The 24,010-nt window shown below is 42.7% G+C and overlaps 1 protein-coding gene across 1 annotated transcript in view; it reads left to right on the top strand.

Annotated features, from left to right (window-relative positions):
• Window positions 1–24,010, top strand: part of LOC309392673 (prosaposin-like) — a 68,973-nt gene that overhangs the window by 38,828 nt on the left and 6,135 nt on the right. Inside the window, exons 3-10 of the mRNA XM_081954101.1 lie at window positions 6,633–6,707; window positions 7,556–7,681; window positions 8,909–9,106; window positions 10,114–10,266; window positions 10,455–10,514; window positions 15,599–15,712; window positions 18,181–18,270; window positions 20,132–20,315. Of these exons, the coding sequence (XP_081810227.1) occupies window positions 6,633–6,707; window positions 7,556–7,681; window positions 8,909–9,106; window positions 10,114–10,266; window positions 10,455–10,514; window positions 15,599–15,712; window positions 18,181–18,270; window positions 20,132–20,315 (1,000 nt within the window). The remainder of the gene's footprint in view (window positions 1–6,632; window positions 6,708–7,555; window positions 7,682–8,908; window positions 9,107–10,113; window positions 10,267–10,454; window positions 10,515–15,598; window positions 15,713–18,180; window positions 18,271–20,131; window positions 20,316–24,010) is intronic.

Raw genomic sequence — 24,010 nt, 5'->3', positions numbered from 1 at the left:
CTTGTACCCTGTCTCTGGTGGCAGTGACCGGAAGACAAGCTGGCAGGCGGGAGGCAAGTGTGCATGTGCGGTGGAGCTGGGCTGGGGCAATGGCTTGCATGCCCGCAGAGAGGGCTCTGATTGCCACCTGTGGCACATGTGCCATAGGTTCGCCATGACGGCCCTGTATCATTTCAGACAAATGGTTGTCCAATGTCTTCTTAAAAACTTCCAGTGTTGGAGCACCCACAAGGTCTGGAGGCAAGCTGTTCCACTGATTGATTGTTCTAACTGTCAGGAAATTTCTCCTTACTTCTAGATTGCTTCTCTCCTTGATTAGTTTCCATCCATTGTTTCTTGTCCTGGCTTCAGGTGCTTTGTAAAATAGGTTGACCCCCCTCTTCTTCGTGGCATCCCCTTAATATTGGAACATAACGGAACACATTCTTTAAAAAAAATGTTTTATTGATACATTTTAAAAAAATAAACATAAAAAGTTCCATATCTATCTGAACAGCGTGTTGGGTGGGCACAGTTAGTTTTAAGTAAAAGTATAACAATAATCACAATCATAATAAACACACCAATATTAATCACAAAGTAATAGTACAATTAATTTATCCATCTTGTAAATTTTTTAACACACTTTTTTAAATTATCTTTTTAATCTTTTTAATTTCTAACCTCTGTTCCTATTAGTTAACCGTTGGTAAAACAAGTCCCATGTTAAAGAGAATTCTGTTTCTTCCTTTTCTTTTAAATGTTAATCTATCCATCTCAGCACATTCTAATATTTTTATAACACTTTCCTCTGTAGGGATCTCTTCATTTTCCCACTGTTGAGCAAATACAATTCTTGCTTCCATTAATACATGTAAAATTAAGTATGTATTCCCTTTATTATCCTGTTCTGATAATATACCCCACATAAATATTTCTAGTTTCTAACCTATGTGTTGCTTTATCACTTTTTCTAACCAAGTATGCATTTTTATCCAGTATTTTCTTGCCTTTGGGCATGTCCGCAACATATGATAGTATGGACCTGGTATCTGATTACACTTCCAGCATTTAGCTGATACATTTTCAAACATCTTTGCTAGTCTCGCTGGTGGTAAATGCCACCTATAAAACGTTTTGTATAGTTTTTCCTGAAATGCCGTTGACATTGTTAGTTTACAGTTTCTATCCCACAATTTCTGTCGTTTATCTAGTTCTGTTGAATAACACATTATGCAATGGACATATTTATGTAGAGTAATACTAAGCTTTTGATTATGTGGCTGTCATGCAGTGGTGGGTTTCTGCCGGATCGCACCGGATCGCGCGATCCGGTTGGCCAATGAACCCGGAAGTAAGTTTCCTGCCCCGCCCCTTTCACGGGACGGCACTTGCCTGTGCTCACCAGCTCGGGCGCGACCGGAGAAGTTTCTCTTCTCAGAAATGTCTTCAGTGGAGCGATGGCAGCCTGCGTCCCTTTCAGGAGCTCCACTAAGGAAGCTTCTCCAGTCGCACCCAAGCTGGTTCACACTGCAGAGACGAAATGCCAGCCTTCGGGTTGCAAACCCCACCTGCCTCCCCTTCGCGCCTCTTGCAGCTGCCAGTTGCTCAGGAAAGGCGGGAGGCTTCAGCTGGCCAACTTGTGTAAGACAAGACAGGCAAGCTGGTGGGCGCATGCCCAGGACAACGTAGAAGGTGCAGAATCAGCTCTGTCTGAAGGCGAGAAGGCTCGGAGCTACCACCACCCCTGCTTGGATCCTCTTCTTTAGGGGTCAGCGGAGGATCGGCTGCGACAGCCTTGCAGAGCAGCGCGCGGAGTCCGTCTCTCTCCTCCTCCTACCAGCCGAAGGAAAAGCCCCGAGGAGACAGGCTCCACGCGCTGCTCTGCAAGGCTGTCGCAGCCGATCCTCCGCTGACCCCTAAAGAAGAGGATCCACCACCGCTTCTTCTTTAGGCGTCAGCGGAGGATCGGCTGCGACAGCCTTGCAAAGCAGCGCGCGGAGTCCGTCTCTCTCCTCCTCCTACCAGCCGAAGGAAAAGCCCCGGGAAGACGGGCTCCACGCGCTGCTCTGCAAGGCTGTCGCAGCCGATCCTCCGCTGACCCCTAAAGAAGAGGATCCACCACCGCTTCTTCTTTAGGGGTCAGCGGAGGATCGGCTGCGACAGCCTTGCAGAGCAGCACACGGAGTCCGTCTCTCTCCTCCTCCTACCAGCCGAAGGAAAAGCCCTGGGAAGACGGGCTCCACGCGCTGCTCTGCAAGGCTGTCGCAGCCGATCCTCCGCTGATGCCTAAAGAAGAAGCGGTGGTGGATCCTCTTCCTTAGGGGTCAGCGGAGGATCGGCTGCGACAGCCTTGCAGAGCAGCGCGCGGAGTCCGTCTCTCTCCTCCTCCTACCAGCCGAAGGAAAAGCCCCGGGAAGACGGGCTCCACGCGCTGCTCTGCAAGGCTGTCGCAGCCGATCGTCCGCTGACCCCTAAAGAAGAGGATCCACCACCGCTTCTTCTTTAGGCGTCAGCGGAGGATCGGCTGCGACAGCCTTGCAGAGCAGCGCGCGGAGTCCGTCTCTCTCCTCCTCCTACCAGCCGAAGGAAAAGCCCCGGGGAGACGGGCTCCACACGCTGCTCTGCCGGGCTGCAGCGCGCGGAACCCGTCTCCCTGGGGCTTTTCCTTCGGCTGCAGGAGGAGGAGAGAGAAGCCACTTCGGCCTTCGGCTGCAGCACAGCAGAGGATCGGCTGCGACAGCCTTGCAGAGCAGCACACGGAGTCCGTCTCTCTCCTCCTCCTACCAGCCGAAGGAAAAGCCCCGGGGAGACGAGCTCTGCACGCTGCTCTGCCGGGCTGCAGCGCGTGGAGCCCATCTCCCCGGGGCTTTTCCTTCGGCTGCAGGAGGAGGAGAGAGAAGCCACTTCGGCCACTCTCTTCCAGACGCCCAGCTGGGACCGAAAAGGTGCCCTTTTGACCAAGACCAACTGGAAGGTATGTGTATGTGAGAGGGGGGGGGAAAGTGAGAAAGAAAGAGTAAGAGAGAAAGGAAGGAAGGGAGAGAGAGAGAAAGAGAGAGAGAGACAAAGATAGAAAGAGAAAGAGAAAGAAAGAGAAAGAAGGAAAGAGAAAGAAAGAACGTTGGAGAGAGAGACACAAGAAGGATGGAGGGAAGGGAGGGAGGAGGGAGGAAATAAGTGGGGGAGAGAGACAAGAAAGAAAGAAAGAAGGAAGGAAGACAGAGGAAGAGAAAGGAAAGAAAGAAAGAGGGAAAGAGAGGCACAAGAAGGAATGAAGAAAGAAAGTAAGTGGGGGAGAGAGACACAAGAAAGAAAGAAGAAGGAAGAAAGAAAGGAAGAGGGAGAGAGACACACAAGAAAGGAAGGAAGGAAAGAAAGGAAGGAAAGAAAGAGGGAGAGAGAGACACAAGAAAGAAAGGAAGAAGGAAGGAAGAAAGAAAAAGGAAGAGAACTTATGATCACAATTGAGCCCAAAATTTTGGTTCCTAAGCAAGAGCATTGTTAAATGAGTTTCACCACATTTACAAGTTGGTCACTCCCACCCGGTCACATGACTGCTAAGCCACGCCCACAAAATAGGCCACACCTACGGAATAGGTTCCAAAAAAATTTGAAACCCACCACTGCTGTCATGCCATAACAAATTGGATTGCAGGTATAAAAGCACCTGATGAAAATGGATAAGATGAAACAAGACAGTACAAGCATCTGTTTTCTCAAGGAGATCTGCACAAACATCAGTGCAAGCACAAAGCTTTCTCAAGAACTTGCTGAAAATCTGTGTTTGCCTGCAAAAAATGTTATCTTTTGTAGATGACGAAAGAAAGATAGTTTTGAAATGATCTGACTGGTGGATTTTATTCTGCAATCGAAGTGATGGGAATTTTTCTCAAAGGCCTTGCAGAAATTGATCCACAAAGAAAGCTAAAGGGTAGATCATGGCAACATTTTCTCAGCTTCAAAATATGTATCTTGTAGGGGCTATTCCAAAAATGGCCTTTTAGGAATTGCTTATGGCATCAACTGCACTAGCATTTGAATTAATGCTTTTCTCACTGAAAAATTCTGAAGCAATTTTTTTAATGGACGGAAGCTATGAATCAATTAATAAATAGAAGTATTAATTCAATTTTTTCCATGATGAAGTTTTTAATGGAAGAAAACCCAGGAGCTACTTTATTACTTGCTAGGGCACCAAATACCTAGTTGGATTGCACAATCATCAATATGATTCTTAATTTCCTTTACAACTGAAGGAGGATGCTGAAGGAGGGAGAGCCATGCAATTGTACTGTGATTGCTGATGGGCAGAACTAGCCCATGTGATATCTGCCATATCAGCCTGTATTTGTTTTTTAAAAACATTTTTCAGTTATTATAGATGAGACAATTACCATTAATTGAGCCAGTCATTGACATTTTCCCTCTGTGTTACTGTTCTTATGGAACTTATTCCCATTTTTACTTGAAAAGATATTTGGAGTATGTCTAAGTATCTAGAAGATAGTGTTCTGGATTTTATTCTGATATGATTTCTGGGCTAGGAATTATATGTTAGACCAACGTTCATGATGATAGAGGTAGCTTTTTCCTTTATTCTTTAACTCTAACATCAATCTATCCATTTTGGCACAAACCAATATTTTCTTTATTATCTCTCTTTCTGAAGGTATATTTTCACTTTTCCATTGTTGGGCGTATACCATTCTCACTGCTGTTATAATGTGTAATATTAAATATGTTGGCCCTTTACTATAACCCTCTGTTATAATTCCTAATAAAAATAATTCTGGTTTAAATTCTAATCTTTGTTCAACCATTTTTTCTAACCACATCTGAATCCATCGCCAAAATTCCTTTTCTTTTTTTGCATGTCCACCACATGTGGAAATATGTGCCTGGTACTTGATTGCATTTCCAGCATTTCAGAGATGCATTATTAAACATTTTGGCCAATCTTGCTGGAGGAGGATGCCATCTGTAAAACATTTTATATGAATTCTCCTTGTATGATGTGGCCAGCATTAATCTCCTATTTCTTTCCCACAATTTTTGCCACTTTTCCAATTCAATATTATATCCAAAATTTTTGGCCCATACCACCATTGTCTCTTTGACTTGTTCTTCCTCCATTTTATACTCTAGTAGATATTTATAAATTATCTTTATCAATTTCTCATCTGTTCACAATAAAAATTTATTTAGTGTCATTAATTCTCTATTAATACCCCACATCCTCACATCCTTTCATAACATGATTGAATTTATAAATATGACAATAAAGGAGAGACAGAATATCATGATATATGGAATAGATTTTACCAATGGTTGGAACAGAGTGATAGAAGTTGGAACAGGAAATAAACAGGATTTGTAGACCCAAAATGTGATGTAATATGTGTAAATACAAATGAGTATAAATAATTGTATATAATTAGTAAGGTATAATGAGTATATATGATGTTTGTTCTATATTTTAGTGTGCGGAGATAACGCCAGGATAGTCGCACTACGTCCAATATTTTAATATGAAATGAATAAAAATATATTTTTTTAAAATAGCTTTTTTAATGGTTTATTATAGTTCAAAGGCTCATTGATTTTTAGGTTTTTATCTGTCGCAAAGAAACTTTTTTTCCCTATGGCTTTTTCCTCTTTTTGTTTCTACTTCCCAATTTTGTTTAAATCCTTTTTGCTTTGGGTTGTTTTGCTTTTTTGCACTTTTTTTTTTTGAAATTTAATAAGGTTTTTTTTTGGGGGGGGGAAGAGAATTGTTGGCTAGACCCGTTACTCAGCTTTGTTGTGCAATGATGGTGGAAACTTTGGTTTAAGAAAACAAAACGCTGCCCCCTTTTGACACGAAAGCCTGTGGAGGCCAATGATAGACACTGAATCTCATTGACTGACTGTGAGAAGTGCAAGCCCCATTAAATAAAATCAGAATACCAAAGTATCAATAGGAGTAAACACAGTCTGTTACCGTATTTTAGAGTCTTGGTGCCATTTAGGTCAGATATTGCCCCAACCAACTGTCCTTGATATTTTGTAATTAATACTTGTTCTTTCTTCTGGCATTAAGAGATTAAACCATCTCATCAGCTCTAGCAACAATGGCATTATTTTATTACTGTTTACAGGAAAAGCAAAAATATAACCCTACTTCACTCTACTACAGTAGAGACTGTCCTTCCAATATTGTACCAAATTGTAGTTATTTGGATAGGACGCAACAACTTCATGATGACCTAGGTCAGCGATGGCTAACCTTTTCCGGATCGAGTGCCCAAAGCGTGTGCATACGCACGCCCGAACTTCCAAAATGCGATGCGTGCACGGCCCCCATGCATGTGCCCTGCCTCCCACGCATGCACTCACATACACACCACATGCGCCCTGTGCCCCACGCATGCACAGCAGAGACCCGACGACCAGCTGGCAGATGGGAGGCACGTGTATGCATGGTGGAGCTAGGGTGACAGTTTATGTGCCCACAGAGAGGGCACTGTGTACCACCTGTGGCACATGTGCCATAGGTTCGCCATCACGGACCTAGGCTTTATTTTTGTTTCAGAGGAACTTATGCAACTAATTTAGTCCAAACAATACAATTGTTCTCCTAGTAACACTCTTCTCTTCTTTTTTTTCCTCAGAAAAACATGAAATGTACTCTTTGTAAACTCATTGTAGTCGTGATGGCAAAGGTTGTTCAAGACAATTCTACAGATGTAAGTACTGTACTGTACGCTTGGGAACTGTAGTACCTAAAAGTGTTAGATGAGGGAAGGAGGGGACACACAGACACGGTTATTGATTTATTTATTAATGAAGGAATTGTTTTTAAGAAAATCGAAAGAAACGTTCTGTGCAGTATTCTAATTTAGACATCAGACTAAGCCATAAAGTGGCTTGTTACGTGTCACTTAAAACAATGTAGCTTATAAATAATCATTTAGTTAGTGTGATATGTGAGATAGGCCATTATGACCTAACCAGCAAATAATAATCAAACTAACTATGGCTTAAATGTTGCTATGAACCAGGGACGTGCGGTCAGGGGAGGCAGGGGAGGCAGAGCCTCACCGCTCTCATCATGAAAAGAAAAGAAAAGAGAAAAGAGAAAAGGGAAAAGGCACATGTGGTCCCATTCCCCACCTTCCTAAGTCAACATGAAGGGGACCGCGGAGCGCTCGCGCTCCGCGGTCCCCTTCATGTTGACTCAGGAAGTCGGGGAATTGGACCACGTGTGGAGGAGGCTGAGGCTGCCTCAGCCTCCTTCACATGTGGTCCCATTTCCTGCCTTCCTAATGACGTCACCAGCCTCACCAGCCATAAACCTCACCGCACGTCACTGCTATGAACGTCTGAGAATCCCTTTATGACCCTAAACTAGCTTTATTCAAAGTGAGTTTTTCATTCTTACACCACCGCCACCTTCCCCCCCCCCCCCCGTCAATTCTCTTTTCAAAGATTCCTGCAGCCATTGGGGAAATTATAAAGAATCTGAAATGGAACAGAGCAAAACAAAGAAAAACGAAACAACTTATATCTTTCTCTATATCATTCCCTTTTCTAGGAAAGACTTGCTAAGTTTTTTGAGAGAGGATGCCAGTATCTTCCCTTCCAGGACTGGTCACTCAAATGCAAGAAGATGGTGGACACAGGACTGGTCATTGTCATAGAGCTTGGTAAACAAGTTCAGGTAAATGATCTGTTGACTATTATGGGAGTAGGTTGGTGCGGATGCTTCTCACAGTGACTGTTGATGGAGACCAGATTCAAGACAACCATTATCTATCTGATGGTTGATTTCATTTTTTTACTCTGCAATCGGCATGATTGCTGGTTACTCTGAAACTGGCATGGTTGGGCAAAGATCTCTCTGATACACTGAAAGACAAAAAGGACAAGTACAAGAAAATGGAAAGAGGGACACATAACTAAGGCAGGCAATCAACAGATACCCAAATCTGCAACGATGAAATCAGGAAAGCAAGGGCTCAGAATGATCAAAGACTTGCAACAAAAGCCAAAGGCAATAAAAAAAAAGTTCAACATATAACATTCAACATATAAATAACAAGACAAAAATCAAGGAAACAGTGAATCCACTAAGGAGAGAGGATGGCAAGGAAGTAACAGGCAGAGGTGGTATTCAGCCGGTTCGGTAGTGGAACCGGTAGGGCGGACAATCAGTTGGCCCCATGCCTACATGTACTCCTTGTGAAGAAAACTTCAGGAATCCAGGTTTTTGTTGTTGGCTGGTGAGCCAACTTGGAGTAACTTGGAGTCTATAGATTTCAACTAAGCTCACCGTTTCTCGCCATCATTTGCAAGGAAACAAAAGTTTGAGGGACTAAAAAAATTGTGCAAAACAGCATTCCGCCTTCATGGCGGTACATTTGCTGTTGCTGCCCCCCATGGTCTGCCCCCTTCTCTCACAGAGCCTTACGCAGCACAGTCAAATTTAGCGCGGGGCCACATTGCGACCCTGCATTGGCTCGGCAAAAAAATGCAACTGACATCCAGTCAGTTCCTTTTCCTGCAGAGGCTGCCTATGTTGGGATGCCCTGCCTCCCTACTGGCCAGCTGGTCTTCGGCAGTCTGCTCCTGGGCTTGTCGACCTCCAGACGTCAGATTCCCACCACGCAGCACCAGTTCAGGGGGTCCTGAGTCCCCCACCTGGGGAGGGGAGGGAGGGAAAGACAAAGAGAGAGGGAGGGGGAATGTTGTATGTTTTAAGAGTGAAATGTGTCCCTGAATGTCCTAAAAGTAGTTTTGTCATTTTGCTCATCAACTCATTGGGAGGGGGTAAGGAAGTAAGACTCTTCAACTTTGAGCTGGAAGACGGCGTTTTCCAGTTTCTCTATTTTAAAGAGAAAGGGGAGGTCCTTTTTGAGACACTATCTCTCTTTTTGGCTTTTTCTAGGATAGGCCCGAAATTGTGTGTGGCGCTTTCCTCCTCTGCAATCAGCCAAATAGCCCTGCTGGAGCCCTGAATTTTCAGAACCAGCCAAAATCAGAAGAATGGCCTGAAATAACAGACTTTCGTGAAATGCTGACTCCCTTCATGGCTAATGTGCCTCTTCTCTTCAGTGCTCAAGATAAACCCCGAACGGGGCCTCGGGTGAGGAAATAGCTGGGATCCTTGGTCTCCTCAAAGGCTTGGGATACCTGAACCAAGCTTCATTTCACTTCTAAGGGCTTGCTCCTTCAGACAAAGTTCTCTGAGACTCTCATATAAGGGTGAAAATTCAACATCCTCTCGACAAGGGTGGGCTTCAAAAATCTTAGCAAGGAATTATCTGCCCAGTTGATTGGTGGGCCATGGTGGGCATGGCCTAGTCGGCCTCCTGCATCATGGTGGGGGGTGGCGTTTTTTCCCTCCCGGGCTCTGGAGGCTTTCCTCGAACCCCACAGAGGGTGAAAACAGCCTCCCCAGTCACAGGAAGCTCTCTGGAGGCCAGAAATAGGCATATTTCTGGCTTTCCTGAACTTCCGGTAGGCCCATTTTTCACCCTCTCCTCGCCTCTGCGCATGCCCTGCACTTATCTGCATCCAAAATGGGGACTCCTGGGAAGGGAGGGGTAGGGTGGGTGGGGCCAGCCAGGAGTGGGATTTGGGGGTTCTCCGAACTGCCCGGAATCTTAGCTAGAGATTCTCCCGAACCCCTGCCAACCCCCAGCAGCCCACCCCTGTTCTCGTATCATCTGTCTAATCTCCAAAATGTGTAAAGATGTACGCAGGGACTATTTGCAGGAATTCATTTCCTTCAGCCTGGCGCCAGCCAGATAAAATGGGCAACTCCTATGGTAGGTGAGAATTTGGGAAAGTATCAGATTAGGAATTATTCATGCATACTTTATTTGTTTCTTGTGGGAGTTTCAGCAGCCCACATGCAAGTGGATGGGAGTGGATCGTTTTGGGAATCACAAAATGCCTGTGCGGGATGTAGCTAATGCTCAAGGTGGACATTATTTCTACTGTGGTAAAATTATTCATCTCATCTCAACTGTGTTTCTGGAGGTGTTAATGTATTAACTCCTTTCCACAGCAACTTCCTTTATGAGATAAGCTTTGGCCACAAAAAATTAGCCGGTATGTTAATCCTGTGCTCTCCTCTGTTATCTTTAGTTCTGGGAGACTAATGTAGATCCGTGTCATGAATGCAAGGCGGTGGCTGATGAAATACGGGAAATCTTGAAGAACAGCCCCTTCCTTAGCCAAACTCTGCAGGATTATGCCAGGCAGAGTTGTGAAGCTTTGGGGACCCACATGGCATATGAGGTAATTCACTTAGCATCTCCCTTAATAATAGGGGAAACATATCTTGGTAACAATGGATGAGGATCATCTCAATGAGGAAGCCAAATGGAATTAACTGAGCTGCTCACAGATAATTTATTGATTATTATGGCGTGGGTTCATCTTTGAGGATATTCACGTTGTTGTTTTTTTGGTGTCCATTTCTTTAGTGCAAGAAATATGTCCCTGAATACGCCCATGCTTTTGTGCAATTCCTCATGGATCTCTTGGTAAGTTGATTGCAAGCCAGCCTGGCCTCTTAATTTTATCTAATTTTTAAAATGTTTTTGTTATATTAATTGGGTTTGTTTTTTGGATACCTACCTAATTTCCTTTTAACTTTTGTGATAACGTTTGTGTTTTTTAATGTTGTACGCCGCCCTGAGTCCTTTGGGAGAAGGGCGGCATATAAATCCAGTAAATCCAATCCAATGTCTTTTGTGAGCAAGAGTGCATGGTTAGGGTCCAACTTGTTGTTGATAATAATTTTATCCTAAAGTACGATTAAAAATATAAAAATGAACACAAACTGGAAAAGGAATAAAAACAAAAAAACACACAAGTGCTGAAAGTTTAAAAAAATGAAAAAGAAAGAATATAGTACAGAAAAAAAGAAACATCTAAAGAAATTACTTCTCCCTTCATCACAAATAATATGAAGAATTTTAGCAAACTTATCCCCTTCTCTTAAAATACAACAAATGAGCTAATCTTCCATATCCCATCTCTTATCTATAAATTCTTACGATCCAGTTTATGATAGTACATTTTTGTAATTTTTGAAATGCTACATTCTAGACCAGGGGTGTCAAACTTGATTTCATTGAGGGCCACATCAGGATTGTGTTTGACCTTGGGGGGCCAGGGTGGGCATGGCCAGCTTGACATCGGGGGCGCCTGTGGTGGCCCAAGCGTTGTGCCAGTGAAAACAGCTCTCGAGCTCCATTTCTGGCAACTGCAACCTTCTGCCAGTGAAAAAGGAGCTTCATTTTCACTGGCAGAGGGTTGCAGGAGGCTGTGGCAGCTGAAAATGGAGCTTGGGAGCCCGTTTTCACTGGCAGGAGCACCGTGGGCCAGTCCTTCGCTGTTTCCAGGGTGACCCCATGGTCCAGATCTAAGTACCCCGTGGGCCGGATCTGGCCCTCGGGCCTTGAGTTTGACACCCCTGTTCTAGACATATGACTGCTCTTTTAAAACTCAGCTGGACTAAAACTCTTAGGTACCTAAACAGTTGCAACACACTTGCAATAGGCTGGGGAAAAGAAATCTTTTAAATGGCATAGAAGTAAAAAAAAAACCAAAAGCATTAATTGAATTATCTAAGCAAATATGCGTTCTCACTCTTTGCTGCATACGTAACCAAGAAGAGTAACAGGGTAGAATGTGTTGTCCTGTAAAGAAATAACCTATCAGTGCAGAAGATTCCAAGACTATAGACCTACTTAAGTAAAAATAAAAAAGTGGCTCAGTGGCTAAGACGCTGAGCTTGTCGAATCCCTAGCGCTGCATAATGGAGTGAGCTCCTGTTACTTGTCCCAGCTTCTGCCAACCTAGCAGTTCGAAAGCACATAAAAATGCAAGTAGAAAAATAGGAGCAACCTTCAATGGGAAAGTAACAGCGTTCTGTGCGCCTTCGGCATTTAGCTATGCTGGCCACATGACCACAGAGATGTCTTCGGACAGCACTGGCTCTTCGGCTTTGAAACGGAGATGAGCACCACCCCCTAGAGTCTGGAGCGGCTAGCACATAAGTGTGAGGGGAACCTTTACCTTCAAGTAAAAATAAATAGAAATCAATTTTACTAAAATCCTTACACATTATTTAGCAAGCATAGCCCAGGCTTCTTACCAAGGGGGGACTGCACGGACATGTCACTTATGTATGGATGAATCTCAGTTCCTCATGCATTTGATTGCAATTGCTAAAATGTATTAAGAGTATATAATCCAACATCCTGCTTTGCTGTTAAAATCACTCTGATCGAGACATGATTACCCATGTTAACCGTTCTAATTTTTGTGATCACTTCTCATTGGCAATCTTGGAATAGCCTGCTTCCAATTACCTTGGACATTGCCATTTCCTCTTCCCATGGACACGATTTAAGTAAACCACGGGGACAACAACAAGACTACACCCAAATTAAAAACAATAGGAAACATAAACATTCAACATGGCTCAGGGGTGGGTTGCTGCTGGCATTACTGCTGGTTCGGCGCTCGTGCAATTGTGTGTGCGCGCAGTTGCTTTACTCACACGCCATCAGACATGCGCTCTGCGTGTGTACGCATTTGCCCATAACTGCAACTGTAATTGTTCTGCACATGCGCAGAACTGAAAAACAAGATGGCGCTGCCGCCAGCGCTGCCTGGGGAACCGGTTCAGGGGCGTGGCAGGCCTGGGTCGCTGCTGGTTCCAGTGACCCAGACTGCGAAATCACTACTGGTTCGGCTGAACTGGTCCGAACCGGTAGTAACCCACCACTGCTGCTGCTTCTCTGTGTTGTGCGCTTTTGGGATGGGATTTAGAGGAAACCGGCGTCTTACAGCTGCTAAATTGCACAAGAGACACTCTCTCCCCCAGCAAGAGCAGCAGCGAAGAGAAGCAGCCACTGCCCCGGAGAGCAGAGATGGAACAGAGCAGGCCCCGAAAGGCTTCTCGAATGACCCTCGCCCCATAGCGGAAGCCGCGCACATGCACTGAAGCCGTGCGAGCACGCATGGACGTGCGCTCACATTTTCGGCAAATCAGTTGTTTAAGTGGGTTGAATCCCACCACTGAGGACAACTATTACTATGCCTCATACTGCCTCCTGATTGGCTGGGCTGGGCTTCATTGTGATCAAATACCATTAAGATGCCCATGTGATCCTTCATAGTGGATGAAGGCAATTTGTATCTGAGGGAGGGTTGCAGCCTCTGATCACCTCAGCTTTGTTTTCTAGACATATTCTTTCAATTTTCTGTTCTAGTGGCAGAATATTAAAAGAATCTGACAGAATAATCGGATGGAATAAGGAAGATACCTAGTTAATATATGGCATTTTTGCTCAGTCGGTAGAATTTATGTTTTGAATATTTGTCTTATTGTCTTTTCTTTTCTTTTCTCCTCACCTCGGTTTGTTTGACCACAGGATGAGGTATGTATGCTTTTCCATTTCAAGCTTTTTCATCTTGTGTAAAACATTTTGTGTAAAACAATGGAAAACCGTTTTATCTGACTGAAAAGAGTTTGGGTTTTGGGGAAAAAAGGAAGTACAGTAGGCGATATTTCCTCTTTGCAGTTTGCAATAGGAAGGTAAAAAGGAAGCCTTCACAAGCTTCATATGCTAACAGTTTGAACATTGGGACAGTTTACTGAAAAAACTGAAGACCCAGAATTATTAAAAAAGAAACAGGTTTATAATCTTAGGACCCCAGAGTTAACCCACTGAATGGGGAGCTTGCCTTTGCTAGAATTAGGGTTGTTGTTTTTTACTGATAATGCTGGATTCTCTTGCTTAGCAGCATCCAAAAGCTTTGCAGTTTCATTTTTACCATTTTAAGAAAAACCATCCACAGGCCAACCTCTTCCTATCAGTACTATTTCAGCAGGCAGGAAGACTCTACCAACAGGTGGCATATATGAGTAAAACCAGGATTTTCAGGTCTTTCCTCCCTTTTTTAAATTTTTCCTTCCTTCAGCAAGTTCTGGAGTTTTAAAAACTATATTTTGTACAATGTACTGAAGCCAATCACCTAAACCCTGTAAAATTTAGCGCCGAGGTGGTACAGTGGTTAGACTGCAGTACTGCAGGCTATTTCTGCTGACTGCCGACTGCCTGCAATTTGGCAACTCGAATCTCACCAGGCTCAAGGTTGACTCAGCCTTCCATCCTTCCGAGGTGGGTAAAATGAGGACCCAGATTGTTGGGGGCAATTTGCTGACTCTGTGAACCACTTAGAGAGGGATGTAAAAGCACTGTGAGGTGGTATATAAGTCTATTGCTATTTAGCTAGCGTCTTGATTAGGATTGCTCACCTTCATTATGACTGCAACCTGTTTAGTTAATTCGGAATTCAGTGCCTTGTTCAAACCCACATGATGGTCCCCCACATAATGTGAACCCAGCCTATGTTTGGCTTTTTCTAGTATCACAGAATCCTAGATTATAATATTGCAAGATGTCCTGGAAATCATCTTAGCTCACTGTTTGCCCAGTTTGAGAATCCAGTAATACCGCTAACCTAACAGATGGTCATCCAGTATTTATTTAAATCCCCCCAACAGAGGTTTATGCAACAGTTTTTGTAGTTTTCAATGAAATGACAGGAATTTTTTTTATTAGAAGAGGACAGGGGTGAAATCCAGCAGGTTCTGACAGGTTCTGGAGAACTGGTAGCGGAAATTTTGAGTAGTTTAGAGAACCGGCAAATACCACCTCTGGCTGGCCCCACAGTGGGGAGGGGATGGAGATTTTGCAATATCCTCCCCCCCCCCGAGTGAGAAGCAAATGGGGATTTTGCAGTAGCCTTTCCCCTGGAGTGGGGTGGGAATGGAGATTTTGCACTATCCTTCCCCTGCCACGCCCACAGAACCGTTAGTAAAAAAAAATTGTATTTCATCCCCTGGAAGAGAACCTCAATAATCTTGGGTCTGTAGGTTGAGATAATTGAGGGTTCAGGGTTGCAAAACCTTGTTTCAGTTGGAGTTCATGCCACTCTAAGGAGACTATTCCCTACATCAAAGGCAGTGATTGGCTTCAAATTTGTTTACTACTGGTTCTGTGGGCGTGGCTTGGTGGGTGGGGCGTGGTTTGGTGGGCGTGGCTGGGGAAAGATACTGTAAAATCTCCATTCCCTCTCCACTCCAGGGGAAGGTTACTGAAAAATCCTCATTTCCTCAAAACTACTCAAAATTTCCACTACCGGTTCTCCAGAACTGGTCAGAACCTGCTGAATACCACCTTTAATTAAAGGCGTAAAATGTGGGACCTTTGCGGCTTTCCATCTCTTTAAGGCAGGGGTGTCCAAACTTGGGAACTTTAAGACTTGTGGACTTCAACTCCCAGAATTCCCCAGCCAGCCATGCTGGCTGGGGAATTCTGGGAGTTGAAGTCCACAAGTCTTAAAGTTCCCAAGTTTGGACACCCCTGCTTTAAGGGATGCATGTAAAAATCCACATATGCTAACTTCATACTGTCATGTCTTAATGTCTGATCACAGCCAAGTGCCAAAAGTAGCAAATGAAAAATCTTGATATGGTTGCTATGCAATACTATGGCATTCATAAAAATGAAACATTAGCTTCTAATGGAACCTTTTATTCTTCTAGCCACCGATGGGAATTTGCGGTAAAATTGGATTCTGTGACGCTACAAAACTGGAGTCTTTTCATCCATTGAAGGCAATGCAGTACTTTTCAGACTTGTATGGAGCAGTAGTTAAGGTAGGTATGTATGTATGTATGTATGTATGTATGTATGTATGTATGTATGTATGTATGTATCTATCTATCTATCTATCTATCTATCTATCTATCTATCTATCTATCTATCTATCTATCATCTATCTATCTATCTATCTATCATCTATCTATCTATCTATCTATCTATCTATCTATCTATCTATCATCTATCTATCTATCTATCATCTATCTATCATCTATCTGTCTGTCTGTCTGTCTATCTATCTATCATCTATCTATCATCTATCTGTCTGTCTGTCTGTCTATCTATCTATCTATCTATCTATCTATCTATCTATCTATCTATCTATCTATCTGTCTATCAATCAAGACAGAGTCTGCAGAAGGACAGAGACAGAAGTGGTATTTTACTGGTTTGGACCAGTTCACCCGAACTGGTAGCAGAAATTGTGGGTGGCCACGCCCACCCGCGCCCAGCTCTATGGCATCCCATTTAGGCCCTTTTTTTCACCAAAAGCACATGCACGGAAGGCTCACATTTGCAGAAGGCATGCACAACTCACATTTGCGAACCAGTAGGGAAGGTAAGTGTATACCACTTCTGGACAGAGGCTAATAACATTGTCCAAGTAAACCATTGGAGAATTGATATTGCTGAGGTTTGCTCAAAACCAAAACAAGTAGAATGTGAAATGTGTCCTTGAACAAAATTGAGAAGGCATTTCATGGGAAACAAAATAAACCTTGCGCTTAAAAGCATAGAAGAAGAAACAACTAAGAGGTTCAATAGGAGATCAGGAAAAGAATAATCCCTGAGACCTAAGGTGAAGAGCTGAAAAATACAGATGACCACTAAATGGCAGGGAAAAGATACGAAATGGACTCTTTGTCTCCATCTAGGGGTTATCCAGATTTGTGCAGCCCACATATGGGTAGGTAACATCGTCTTAACAATGGCTTCCACAGAAGACATCCTTAGGTGTTAATCACTTCCACTGATGCTGCTCTATGCAGGTGCCGAATGGAAAGAGCCTCGAAAATTTAAGAAGCATAATCAAATCATTTAAGGATCTTTAGCAAAGGAGATTACAATTATACAACCTAATTGTAATTCATTCAAACAATTAAATTTTCTCACTTTATTGTAGCTGAGAAGAAAGCTGGCTAAAACCTGATCGCTTCTTCTTTCTTCTATCTATATCCATATACTTATATATTGACATTGAGTCTTTATTGATATGGCCCTATATATAGCTGTGTGTGTGTATATATATATATGTGTGTTCCAGCATAACTCTGGAACGTCTTGAGCAATTTCAACCAAACGTGGTACACAGATGACTTACTCTCTGGAAACAAATACTATGGGGGGTAAGACACCACTAACACCCCTCCGTGTGTCCAAGTGTCTGTCTGTGTGTGTTCCAGCATAACTCTGGAACGCCTGGAACACTGTAATGAGAAGGATTGAATTATATCTATAGTGTCAAGTCACAGTACTTTTAACAGTGATAGTGTGCATTTTGGATCCAAGTTCTGTTAAGATACAGCCTGTTGTGCCTTAAAATAGCTTCTACTGTAAAGCACAGTGGAGTTGTCATGGTAACGGCTTCACAGTACTCCACAAGGGGGTGCCCTTTAATGCAGGATTGAGATAAATACATTCCCAGGCTATGTCAGGTTATCAGCTAGTTCTGTATAAATTGCAGATATCATCTTAATCAAGGGATAGAATCAAGATCACGTGAAGTGTTAATACCACTTTATAATGCCTTGGTAAGGCCACACTTGGAATACTGCATTCAGTTCTGGTCGCCACGATGTAAAAAAGATGTGGAGACTCTAGAAAGAGTGCAGAGAAGAGCAACAAAGATGATTAGGGGACTGGAGCCTAAAACATATGAAGAACGGTTGCAGGAACTGGGTATGTTTAGCTTAAGAGAAAGAAGGACCAGGGGAGACATGATAGCAGTGTTCCAATATCTCAGGGGTTGCCACAAAGAAGAGGGAGTCAAACTAGTTTCCAAGGCACCTGAGGGTAGAACAAGAAGCAATGGGTGGAAACTAATCAAGGAGAGAAGCAACTTAGAACTGAGGAGAAATTTCCTGACAGTTAGAACAATTAATCAGTGGAACAGCTTGCCTCCAGAAGTTGTGAAAGCCCCAACACTGGAAGTCTTTAAGAAGATGTTGGATAGCCATCTGTCTGAAACGGTATAGGGTTTCCTGCCTAGGCAGGGGGTTGGACTAGAAGACCTCCAAGGTCCCTTCCAACTCTACTATTGTATTGTATTGTATTGTATTAAGGAACAATGAACTAATTCCACTGCAATCAGATGTAATGTTATTCTTGTGGCCAATGAAAATGTAGAGCACTGAGAGCAATGTTTCCTGGTCATGTTTTACTTTTGCTCAGCTCTGGAAAATATGATTTTACCACATTTGTTTTGTTTAATTCTCTCTCTCTCTCTCAAAACTCCATTATTCAGGAAATCTCAGATAAACCTCATTTGGTGTGTGATTTTTGCAAGAAAGTAGTTCAAGTGGCAGAGAACATGGTGGAGAACAATAACACAGAAGTAAGAAAGATTGGAATTAGCCTCTCATTATGTTGTGGGAAATGGTGATAGAGGGAAATAACTCGAAAAGGATCTTCTGCAGACTGAATTAATTTTCAAAGCCTTCACCTCTGAGATTATGAGAGGGAATAAAGACAAGAGCATGGAGGGTGTTTTTTTTTGGGGACTTCCTCATTTTGAGCAACCAAATCAAAATGTGATTTTTGTTTCTAGGAGGCTTTCCTTGTGTCCAGGGGTGTCAAACTCAATTTCATTGACGGCCGCATCAGGGTTATGTTTGACCTCGGGGGGCTAGGGTGGGCGTGGCCAGGATGGGCATGACCAGCTCAACGTCACTCATGTTGGGGGTGCCTGTGGTGGCCTGAGCGCCAGTGGTGGGATTCAATTTTTTTTACTACCGGTTCTGTGGGCGTGGCTTGGTGGGCATGACATAGCTTGGTGGGTGTGGTTGGTGGGCGTGGCAGGGGAAGGTTACTGCAAAATCCCCATTTCCTCCCGATCAGCTGGGACTCGGGAGGCAGAGAAGAGATGAGGGTGTGGCCAGTCAGAGGTGGTATTTGCTGGTTCTCCGAACTACTCAAAATTTCCGCTACCTGTTCTCCAGAACTGGTCAGAACCTGCTGAATACCACCTCTGCTGAGCACCCTGGAAACACTGAAGGATTGGCCCGCAGTGCTTCTGCCAGTGAAAACAGCCCCCCCCCCCCCGAGTCCTGTTTTCAGCTGCAACAGCCTCCTGCAACCCTCTGCCAGCAAAAAAGGAGCGCGGCAGGCAGAGGCACCATGGGCCTGTCCTTTTCTATTTCCAGGATGGCCCTGCAGGCCAGATCTAAGCATCCCGTGGGCCGGATCCAGCCCTTGGGCCTTGAATTTGACACCCCTGCTTTAGTTCAATCATAAAATGGACTCAGGCTGGCTAAATGCAACTTATTTCTGATTTAGGGAAGATGAAGAACATTTGAGGAGATAACTGGAGAAGAGAGGATTTTTTAAAAAATACTCTCATATTTCTCATTCCTGCATCTGTCACCTTTCCATCTGCTATTCAAGAATGGCTAAAATGGTCTTTCCCTGTGAACAATATTTCAGCTAATTAACTTCACTTCTTTCATTTCTGCTGTTACTGGAGGAAAGAAGTACAAGTAACCCTTGACTCATGTCCATAATTGAGCTCGGGAATATAGGCGTAAGTCATGCTGGTCATTAAGCAGGTCCTCAATTTTACAATATTTTTGTAGCGGCCATTAAGTGAATTGCCATGATTTTTATTTTACTTTATTTAAGAAAATTTATAGGGCTGTTCACTCACTCTGACTCATTAAACTTAATCCACAGTCATTAAGAGAGCTCATTGTCCACCATGGTGGGTTGTTGGTTTTTTTTGCCAGAAACTGGAAGTAAATACCAGTTTCCAGAAAAAAACATTATGACCACAACTGGCCATAAAGGCGAGCCAGTTGCCAAGTGACCAAAACGTGATCACATGACCACAGGGGGCGTGGCCATTGGAACTTCCAGGTTGTAAGTAAAGTAGAACCTCTGGTCACGATCATCATTCGTTCCATAACTTTGGTCGCAAACTGATTTGGTTGTCACCTGAACCTAATTTTGGAAATTTGGCGGTTACAAAAAAAATGATGCGGAAGGGGAAATTGGCTGTGGGGAAAAAATTGTGAATTTTTTGGTCGTCCATTTAGTCATGGTCAGAAGCGTCCATGACCTTTTCTGGGGGGGGGGGGGTGTTTGTCGGTTGTAAGTTGAGGACTACCTTTCACGACTCTCTTCTCCCTCATTTGCACTCTCTACAGATTGGATGTTTGATTTCTTTTTAATCTGTTTTTTTTTATCTTTCTATGTTTCAGAAGGAAATAGTCCATCAGATGATGACCATTTGTTACATGTTGCCTCATGAAGTTGTCCCCCAGTGTAGGGACTTTGTGAATTCCTACGGAATGGCGGTCCTCACTATGCTGCTGGAGGCCACTAAGCCTGAATCTGTGTGCATTATGCTCAATTTTTGCCCTGAAGATGTATCTTTAAGCACCGGTAGGTTTTTATGTTTGTTCTATATCTTCTGTCTTCAGGATGGGAATGAAATTCATTGTATTGGTCTTAACCTATATATATATATATAGCACACATCTGTCTTTTACAAAATTCATCTTCATACATGGATGGGAGGTTATGAGGAAATACTCTATCTAACTGTAGATTCCCCCACCCCACCCATTCAGTCACATCATATATCACAATTCTCATTTGACTACAATTATTTGAAAGTGCTTTTACCTGAACTTATTCATACTTAAAAACACAACCACATAATGGCACTTGTTAGCTATTTCAAAAATCCTCCAATAACATTACACTTTTATGACATTCTAAGTAAAAATCAGTTAATAAAGTTTCTAAGCTTTTCCCCCCCGCTGTTTAGAATATTATATCCAAGTTGCTTTTACCAAAGCATGTATATATTATTAAACAATGGCCATTAACATTTCCTTGTTGTTATTATAATTAGCTAAAAGTCATTTACTAATCCAGTAAATCCAATCCAATCCAATCTTTATATCCCAACTCCTCTCGTCACCCCCCCCCCCAAATAATAAAACATTACACCTTTATGACAAAATCTAAATAGAAGTTTGCTGGTAAAAATTATAGGTCTTTTTCCCAGGTCACAATTTGCAATCTATATCCAAATTTCTTTTACTAGTTTAACAATACATAGTATATATCATTAATTTGTATCCATTATTATTCAATTATTGTTAATTATAGTTATTTAATTGTTAACGAATAAACATTTAATAACAATCTAAAACAATCTAAAAATTACTAAATTCCTACTTATTGCTCAATCAAGATTAATTAATTTTTTATTAAGAACTTTCATTGTCAACCTGTCTATCTTTCCAATAACAAAACAGTCTTTTCTCTCTTGCCAATTGTGGTGTCAGTCTTCTTTTTATCTCCTTTATAAGGTTTTTATAGATTTCTCTCCGCACTTTGTTGCTTAAAGGATCTCTCAGGTAATCTCGTTGCCCTCCAATTATTTTTAAGATTAGCTTGTTTTTGGTTATCAATCGTGTTTCTGAAAGAGTTTCTCTTCTTAAATCCATCATCATTACCCTTTTTTCCTCTTCTGTATCTTGAAATCTGGGGTAGAGCTCCAATTCATCGAAATCCCTCTTCCGTGTTCCCTTCATTCCACTTTCACCCACATTTGCTCCATTAATAAATCCATCAATTGTCTTGTCTTTATCTTCTATATCTTCATTCTCCACTTTAATTTTTGGGGCTCCATCCCCTTCATCTTTTGATGTGAGAAATACTAATTTTTCCAACTTCTTCTCAATTCTCCCGTATCCTTCCAATAAATTTTGAATTCCAGCCAAAATATTTTGAAATTTTAAGGTTTCCTCCTCAGAATATTGATCCATGTTTCCAAAAAAGAAGAAAGAAAAGAAAAAAAAGAACTAATAGCCACTGCCACTCTAGTCTTCCAAGCCTCTTTTGTTTTTTAATTTTAGGTTGATTTAAGCACAAGTTTTTTTTGTGGTTTTCAAAAGAGAAGGGTTCTATTTTTTTTTTGTTTTCCCCCTTTCTCTCCCCTGCCAAAATAGTTCTCACAGGCACCTGCAAAAACAATTCGTGCCCTTGGCTCTTTATCAGTTTATATAAACAATTTACAAACCCTTCTGCTACAAAGTCAGTGCAAACAAAGAGAAAAAAATGAGAAATACATTGTTTCAAAAACTCCAGCTTCTGACTTCCGAGTGGCTATGTTGTTACTTTCCACTTTCACTATCTCAGGCTTAGATGAAATAAAGTTCTTTAATAAAATTTAATAACAAGTAATAGGAAGTATTGTTAAAGACAAAAAGGAAGGTTTTAGTCCAGAAATCAAAAAATAAAGTAACAAAGAGCAGAAGAAAAAAAAGGTTGATCTGTTCACTTTAAGAGAAGAAACAATCAACGTTACGAGCATTTCAATCCACAAAATATGGTTACAAAGAAAAAAGTCTTTCCAATGCAATCCAGTATTAATTAATTTCGCATCTTAATTCTTGCTTGAGGGTCTAATTTGGCTTTAAAAAAAAAAAAGGTTTCTTCGGGCAGTTTTTCAAAAAATAGAAAAAAAGTCTCACCAGATGGACTCACTTTCTCTTTTCACTTCCTCCTTCCGGAGGGTCCTGACTTCATCAGCCTGGGGGCTGCCTTTTTACTGCCGGCTTGAAGAACTTCCCTTGGGTCAATGAGGGACTTTGCTATGTCCCTGAGACCAGCAAGGCTTTGTCTTCCTGATCACCGTCTCTACAGGACGGTTTAGGTCCAGCTGGACCATCCAGCAGCAAAAGTGTCAACGGCGGTCTTGCATTGTCGAGCCCGCACATTGTGTCATCGCGATGTGGCTCCTCATTCTCCTCTGAAACATGGATTTTGTCCATTTTTAAAAGCAAAATATAGGAAATAGAATGAAAATAATATTCAAAAGGCGTCTGAACAGCAAAACCACACCCAAATTATAGGTTTCTGACTTTCAGAGGGGAATATTTAATGGGTTAGGTAGGGATAGAAGTATTTGCCTTCCAGAAATCCTTTGCTTCAGTTTCCTAATTAAAACCATAAAAATGGCCCAAAGAAAGTAGAAGCTCTCCAGAGGTGGGTGTCACATAATGTAACAAGCAGTTTGCCCAGAACCGAAAATGTGAGCATGCGCATGGCGTCAAACACATGGCGATTATATAGGACTGGATAGTGCTGGGGCAGGTGGGCGGGGCCAGCTGCTGGTGGAAACTACCGGTGATCATTAGGTGATCATGATATTAAATGAAACCCTTGTGCCTTCAAACCTTGCTTAATCCAGGAGTTGGCTTCAAAAATATTACCAAGGGGTTCTCTGCCCAGTTGCTGGGTGTGGCTTAGTCAGACTTCTGCACCACGGGGGTGGGGGTGGGGTTTTTGCCCTCCCCGGGTTCCAGAGGCTTTACTCGAGCCTCCGGGAAAGTGAAAACGGCCTCCCCAGGCTCCGGAAAGCCCTCTGGAGGCCAGAAACAAGGCCAGAAACAAGCCCGAACTTCTAGTAGGTCCATTTTTCACTCTAACCAAGCCTCCGTGCATGCCCTGCACTTACCTGCATCGAAAACGGGCTGCACTCCTGGGAGGGGCAGGGTGGGGTGGGTGGGGCCAGCCAGGAGTGGTATTTGGGTTTTCCAAACTGCACAGAATCTTATCTAGAAGTTCTCCTGAACCCCTGCGAACCCCTAGCAACCCACCCCTGGCTTAATCCTGTGCTAAACATCAGGTACAAACTAGATGATGCATTTTGGCTTGTGTTAGATTGTTTTCTGAATTCATAACCTTTAAAATTGCTTTGTTGAAACGGCTTCTAATTTTGGTTTGTTTATTGGCATTTGGGTTTCTTTTTACAGCTTTTTCTGTTCTGCATTAGGAATGTCTAATCTGAGAAATGACTTCAAATATTTTAATTGTTATACATATATATGTACAAGAACTACTATATTTTTTGGAGTAAAAGACGCACCTTTTTCCCTCAAAAAAGAGGGTAAAAATCTGAGTGGGTCTTATACACTGAATGCAGCATTTTTTGCCTCCCCAAACCCCGCCCTTTTGCAAAAATGGATGTGCAGAGCTTTTAGGAGGCTTCTAGAGTGCTCCTAGGAGCTGGAGAAAGCAGAAATGAGCAAAAAAACAGGCCGTCCCATCCCCAGCCCCCA

This window comes from Natrix helvetica (genome assembly GCF_964273705.1).
Source record: "Natrix helvetica genome assembly, chromosome: 5".
NCBI classification, from domain to species: Eukaryota; Metazoa; Chordata; class Lepidosauria; order Squamata; family Natricidae; genus Natrix; species Natrix helvetica.
Note: the sequence above shows the minus strand (reverse complement) of the source record. Positions and strands in the feature narration are given on the sequence as shown.